The 7,515-nt window shown below is 34.4% G+C and overlaps 1 protein-coding gene across 1 annotated transcript; it reads right to left on the bottom strand.

The window, feature by feature from the left end:
- Nucleotides 1–2,155: 2,155 nt before the first annotated feature.
- CCR2 (CRINKLY4 related 2) lies at nt 2,156–5,051 on the bottom strand. Its single transcript, XM_028245248.2, has one exon. The coding sequence runs from the start codon at nt 4,819–4,821 to the stop codon at nt 2,494–2,496; it is 2,328 nt and encodes a 775-aa protein (XP_028101049.2). The 5' UTR covers nt 4,822–5,051; the 3' UTR covers nt 2,156–2,493.
- Between the last annotated feature and the right edge of the window lie 2,464 nt (nt 5,052–7,515).

Raw genomic sequence — 7,515 nt, forward strand, 5'->3', positions numbered from 1 at the left:
CAAGCTTTCCAAAGAAAAACAATGAAGGTTTTGAAAATTAAACTATACATTTAAAAAACCATTTTGAAAAATTCCCTAACAGACTTATTGTGGCGACAACTGTAATCCTTCTATCTTTAATTTTCTTTTAAAAATTTTAATTTAATAACTTTTTTTAATAAATAACGTTATTTTTTGGTAATGTTTTCAGATTTTATTTTTTTTAAATTAGAAAATAGTTTGAACTAAACCTGCACAATGACTTGCGGGCTTTTAAAATTCTTGAAAGTCAAGACCCAGTCTTAGGAAAGCCTAATAAACACGCCGCATTTAGAAGTTCTTAAATAATTTTGGCCTTTGTAATATTATTTGATTAAAAAAAGCCCAGTCCAACTATGTATCAGTGAGTCCTATTTGAAAGTTGTGTACTCTATTTAATCCAAAAACCTTTTATTTATATCCAAAAATTCTGTGCACATTTTTCTTCTTCTCTTTCTCTACTCCTTTGTTCTTCTCTCTTTTTCTCTTCCTGATTTCCGACGATGGGCTACCACGCCAACCTTCTTCTCTTTCTTTTACTAATATACAGTCACCGGCGACCGTCGATCACCATCGATTGGGATTTACCGGTAATCACTGACCACCGACTCCTTACTTTACCCTCACCGACGGCAAAAGAGATGAGTTCTCGGAAAAAAACGATGAATAGATCTACTCAGATCTACATCAGATTTGAGTAGATCTATATCAGATCCAGCTAGATCTAAACCATAAATAATTGTCGGAGTGCAATCTTCTCTCTATATTTGTCTCTCTCCTTCGATCTCTCAGTTTTTTTACCTTTTCTCTTCTACACACTTCTCTTTCCTATTTTAATGAAGAAAGTTTTCAAATTCCGAACAAATTGTTTTCAAGTTTTAGTTACAGACAGTGAAAACTGTAAAATTTTACAATTTTAATTTTTTTGGTGCTGAAATAAATCATGCTTTAAAACTGCAAAAAATTATAGTTTCGTAACGTGCTTTTCAATTTGATTAACAAAAATAAATGCTTAATAGAATCATATTTTGAAACTGTAACAATTTTACAATTTCAAAGCTTATTTTTAGTTTGATCAATATTAGAGATTATTTACTTAAAACCCTACAAAAATTAAAAAATAACATATATTTTTTCTCATTATTGTTGTTTGTTGTTGTTATATTTTTTTTTCAAGTTTATCAATATTTAACACATTTTGCTATGTTTTTTCGCTCTAATTGTTCCATTTATTCTCTTTTTTTTCCTGACAATATTCTAGACATTCTGGTGAGTCTCCGATGATGTTCTTGATGTCCAGTGAATGTTCTAAACATTCCAGTGACTTCCAGTGAAATTCAGAACACCCCAACGATACTTCAGTGCATTTCCGACGATCCTCTGGCAACTTTCCAGTGATGTTGAACAATTCGATGAGCCTCCAATGACCATCTAATAGAAGTTTGACGGTAGTAGGATGAAGTAACGTCTTTAATTTTAAAAATAAAAATAAAAATTATAACAATTAAAAATATATAAAACTAATTGGTACAAGTATTTTATTTTGAAATTAGATAGGTTTTGAACTTTGTATATAGGACCTACCAATAAGTTTCCTAAAAGAATAGGTATGATAGATAAGTTAGATTGTTGCTTGATTAATAGTTTCGTATTTAAAATTTTGAGAATGGTAAATATTAGTTGATAGTTGGTTCAAATCTGATTTGATATTACAATTTTAAAAAAAAATTTTGGTTGCAAATTGAATTTTGTTAAACTATAAAATATGTGACACAGAGAACTCTGCTTTCCCAAAATAATTACAATTAAAAAAATACTGTACATCTCTTAGACTGTATTTAGCTCTTGGATTTGTGGATGGAATTTCCAATCCATTCTCCTTCCTTTTCTTTTCCCTCCACTAATTTCTTCACAAATTCAAAGTCCAAACAAAAAAGTCTTACCAGACCCACAATTCAGCATATACTCTTCTCATTGGAGAGGGAAAGAAAAGCATTCAATGTTGTTTTACAAATCACAAATCCTTTGAGTCCATTATTCAACAGGAATGGGTTTTTTTCTTATTTTTTTCAGTATACAAAGATAATCTATCGCAAACATTTATTCATGGAATTCAGTGTATTTAATTTGGCCCTTCAGTACTATCAATGCTTAATGCATATGTAATGTATTATTTAAAATAAATAAAAAAATACATGTTATTCTTTCAGAATAATTGCCATAATAATACAAGAATACACAGCTGCCAAATGCTTACACAAAGGGGCAGAAACCCTACAACTCTCAACCTCAAAAAAATAATAGTAATAAAATAAAAAAACTGCTGCAACAACTGCAATCTCAAAGACTTTTGTGACACAGAAAAAATTATGATCTAAATTAAGGAAATGTACAACTTGCCAGAAACAAATGTTACATTGTTGGGAAAAATTACTCACCAAAGTAGCCACAACAAACCTTTTCAATCTTGAACAATCAAAGCCAATCACTTTTGACAATTTGATCCAACCAGACAACCAAATCAGACATAACAGGACGCTCACTGGGATTTTCCTTCAAAGCAAGCTCGGCGATTTCAGAAAGCTTGAGCAGTGGTTCCACATTTTTTAGTAAAGCCACGTTCACATCGATTATAGCGGCTGCCTTTCCATGTCTTATTAAAGGCAGTGCCCACTCGATAATACATGGAGGCGAGTAATCCCTATCATGAGCTTTCCTTCCACTCAAAATCTCTAGCAAAACGATACCAAAATTATAGACATCGTTCACCATGCCTTCGTTTAAATCTCTGTCGTTTACACTCAGGACCCCAAAATCTGAAATTCTTGCATCCCAGTTAGAATCCAGAAGAATATTCGATGTCTTCACATCCCGATGAACAATGGGAGGGTTGGCTATTTTATGAAGGTACTCAAGTCCTTTCACAATCTGCAATGAAATCTTTAACCTGAGATTCCAAACCAAAGGAGAGAGTTCCCCGTGGAGATGATCATGAAGTGTACCATGTGGCATGAACTCATAAACTAACAATCTCTCCCCCATTTCAGCGCAATATCCAAGTAAGTTCACGATATTGTTGTGCCGAATATTGCAAAGAATTTCAACCTCTGCTTCAAAATCCCGGTTGTTGGTGTGAATGATGGTGGCAGCATTAGCCCTTTTGACTGCAACTTGGGAACCATCCGAAAGTGTTGCTTTGTAAACAAACCCATAGCTTCCCCGACCAAGCTCATTAAACTCCTTGAACCCGTTTGTAGCATCTTTTAGTTCAGAGAGCCGGAAAACCTGTGCTGTTCCAATACACATGGTTACAGAGACGGGTTGTGGCATGCTCGGGTCAGGCTCAGCCTCCACCACTGGTTTTCGTAGGCAAGAAGTTCCCCGGGTTTTATCCCTCCTTTCAGTTTTAGATTTGATCAATCGAGGAATAAGACACCACCCACTTACAACTAGTATGAATCCCAACACACAAGATCCAAGGATAATAATCGGTTTCTTGATCTCTTGAAACTCTGATGAAGAAGGAAATCCACAAACCACCCAACAAGAGCTGTTCTGGCAAAGGGAACAATCAGTGCAAATTCTATCTGCGTTCTTGCAGCACATACTAGAAGGGAAAAAGCCTTGAGAACAATTTGACCCACAAGGCAAGCAAATATTCAGATCCTTTTGAACACACAAGCTTGTCAATTCTGGTTCATGTAGAAGACTCGCATTGAATGCAAAACTCCCATTAGGGCATGAACCTGGCAAACAAACACCCGGACTACATAACTGCAAAGGAGGACTGAAATCAAGTGGGGATTGTGATTGCCCACTTGCACCCCAGCAATCAAGAACTAAGTCAACTTCTCTAACCCCACAAGTAGTAAACTCGGATGAAGCAATAGCAGTAAACCCGGGACCTTTAGGAACTGAGGAGTCATCATCGATGCTTCCCCAACATTCAATTCCATGGTCATCTTTGCGTATGCCACAAAATTGACGAGCACTAGCTGATAATGCCACGAATTGAATACCTGTTGGCGGAACACCAAACTCATTGGCATCACCCCAACATTTCACTTCTCCAGATAAACTAGAAATCCCACAAACAGATCCCCTCCCTGAAGCCAATGTTTCAAAATCCCCAAATTCAGCTGAAACTCTCAAATCACCCGGTTTCGGTCCCCAACAAACAACACCCCCATCTTTCACAACACCACAGCTAAAATTACCCCCAGAAACAATACTCTTAAAAGTCAAATTATTCACAGACGGGTCATGAAATGAAGAACCATTTACAGGAAACAGAGCACTATTACTAGAATCATATGGTGTTTCACTAAATTCCCAACAATCTACTGTGCCATAACCAATAGTTGAATTATAAGATCCTCTAATTGCACAAACATGACTCGATCCAGCGGCGATTTGGGAATAAGAATAGTACTTAAAAACAGGTGGGACGAGATCTGTACCTGGGTTTGACAATTGCCAGCAATACGCTTGCGAAGTGTTCGATGAAATGCCGCACATAAATCCCTCGCCACCCGAAAGAGAGGCCATTGGAGGAAGAGAATCAAAATACAACGACGATGATGATGTTGTTGATTTGTTGTTGTTGTTGTTTTGCCAACATATGATTTCTTGATTGCCAGCGGCATCAATGGCGCAGAAGAACTCGTTGTCACCGAATGTGGCGGCAATTGGACCGGTTAAGCCGAACCCAAATGCAGGGATTGACATGAATGGTGGAAGGAGGAGGAGGAGGAGGAGTAGAAGAAGGAGGTGAAGAGGAGAGGGACATGGTTGGGGGTTCATGTGATCTGGGTTTTGTGAGGTTTGAGTCAGTTTGTTTGTGTCATGGATTGATTGATAGTTGATTCTGAGTGTTTTGGCAATGGTGGATAGGTTGTGATGGTGGCGATTGTTGAAGTTGAAGTTGGATCATAGGGAGTCCAGAGACAGTTATATGAAGTCAAACAAGAGTTGCGAAGTTGTCACTCCAAGCAACTGACCACTCTTCCAGTATGCATAATATCACATGGTTTGTTCTCTTTTTTTCTTTTTCTTTTTTTTTTCTTTTTTTGCTATTTTTAATAGACAATCATATGTCCACTAAAATTATATATAAACACATTTCTTATTAGATTTTGTTAGTTTTTTAACTACTAAACAAAAAATCCACCCTTTTCTGTAAGTTATAACAAATATGATTAAGAAAAAATCATTTGTTTATGTAATTTTTCAAGCTGTAAAGGTGTATTAATTGCTTCAGCTAAGTTATTTGGACGGTATTGTTTCACTCTGTAGAGTTTACTATGTATTCTATTTTAATTATTCGAGTTATTCATGTTTTATGACATTTTGTATAAATCATTAACAGAAAAAATTAAATCGATCTGATATATGCAATTATATAATTTTATTATATTTATTTTCATAAAAAAAAATATGATATATTTTTGAAATTAATCTTGTGCTTCGTTTTTTCAAAAATAAATGTAATAAAATTATGTAAGTATACATATCAAATCGAGTGTCACAAAACATAAACAATTTAAATAATCAAAACGAGATTTGTAATGAACCCCATGATTTCAAATAATATCGTCCAAACAACCACGCTCTCCTCATTAATTTGTCATGTTGAAGAAGCATATCAGAGTACAGAGTACTGCAATGTTGGATCGTCCAACTTGTATAAGTTATTTTTTATTCCTATATAATTATGGTTTAGAAAGTAATTAAGTAGTGCCTCAAAGTCAAACCATGGACAAGGAAGAAGAAGCAGAACAAGTTGGAGCCAACACAGGCTGTATCAGGGTGAGAGGACACCAGCTTAATGTTGGACCCTACTTGAGCCTGATCTGATCTATTTGTCTTTTTGTCTATTCTTACTAGCCAACAAATTGCACATCAACACAATTTTTATTTTACATTTGATACTAGTAATCTTTTCAAGAATCATGTGCTCTTCTATTCTCCTACCAGCAATGCTATAAATATATTATTTTTAAAATTATTTATAAAACAAAAAGTGCAAATATTGTAATATTAAGATTTGATACTCTCTAATAGATGGCAATGGTTTTCTGCAAAAGAGAAAGAAGAGAGAGAGGGTGCGTGCAAAAGAGGGAAAAGAGAGAGACCGGTTTGGGGACGGAAATTCGGGTTGATTTGAAGGTACATTTTGGGGCTTTATAAAGATATTGTTGCTAATATCATAATTTCTTTTGTTAATTGTCCTAATAATGAAGTAATGGACGGCGAAAATTATAATGTAATTTAATAGAATAATGCTTGGGACCCCTTTTGGGGGTCACCCCCTCACCCCCCTTTGCCACGTGGCGGGTGGTGATTGGAGGAGCAGGAAAAAAAAGAAAAAGAAAAAGAAAATGTAACCAATGAGAGAGAGAGAGGGGGTCAAAGGGGATGGGGGGAAAAGGGGGATGAATCATTATTGAATTTAATATTACACGAGTAGAGTGTATTTTTTAAAATCATATATAATCGAATATATATTTGTAATTTATTAAAAAAAATACACTACTAAGCTATTTAGATTTAAAAGTTAGTTTTTAAGATTCAGTGATATATTAAAAAAATTATTGAAATAATTATTGAATCTAAAAAGTGAACTAATGGGTTTGTTTGGAATATGGGTTGACTTTTTTACTATTTTAGCCTAGGCTAAAAAGTATCGTTTGAGATAAATTTTTTTGACTTCTTTGACTTTTATGAGAAAAAAAATTATTATGGTTTGGATGTAATATTTAGTTTTATTGAGCAAAAAAGTCTATTTTGTTTTATTATAGCTAAAATAATCAAAAACCTGACATGCCAAACGAAAGCTATATATAATTTTTCATACATAATATATTAAATTATCTTACACAACAAGTGTGATTCACTTCCAATTTAAGAGAAGAGCTATGAAATAAGAGTAATTTTACACCATCAATCACATAAAAGAAAATGTTTGGTGGTCACAAATTCTATGGCTCAAATGGCCCGAAAATGTCAAAACGAGTGGTCACAAATTTTATGGCTCAAATGGCCCGAAAATGTCAAAACGACATCGTTTTGGCATTTTCAGAGTTGTTTTGTATCCAAAACGACGTCGTTTTGACATTATCGGGCCATTTGAGCCACAGAATTTGTGGCCACCAATCATTACCCTCACATAAAATATAACAATAATGATTGAGACTCTTTTTTTTAGACTCTCACAACTCCTTTTAGATCTCAATCATTGATAGTGTAAGTGATACACATACATGAGTAGATCCCACATATATATATCAATAGTTGAGATCTAAAAAGAATTATATGGATTAAAAACAAGGATCCCAAATATTTTTGAAAGTATAATGTGTTTAAAAAAAAAATCACATAAAATATAAGTAGAATAATATGAGTGAAACACTAGGGGCCTTACCACCTGGGTGGATAGTTATCATTATATATTTGGTGATTAATTCTGGGGAAAGTTACCCATAAATCCTAAATATT

The sequence above is a fragment of the Camellia sinensis genome, chromosome 1 (assembly GCF_055761805.1).
Source record: "Camellia sinensis isolate YWXY chromosome 1, ASM5576180v1, whole genome shotgun sequence".
NCBI lineage: Eukaryota > Viridiplantae > Streptophyta > Magnoliopsida > Ericales > Theaceae > Camellia > Camellia sinensis.

Bases quoted from the DNA above. Each gene is read 5' to 3' on its own strand.
- CCR2 (XM_028245248.2), bottom strand. From the start codon at position 4,821: ATGAACCCCCAACCATGTCCCTCTCCTCTTCACCTCCTTCTTCTACTC.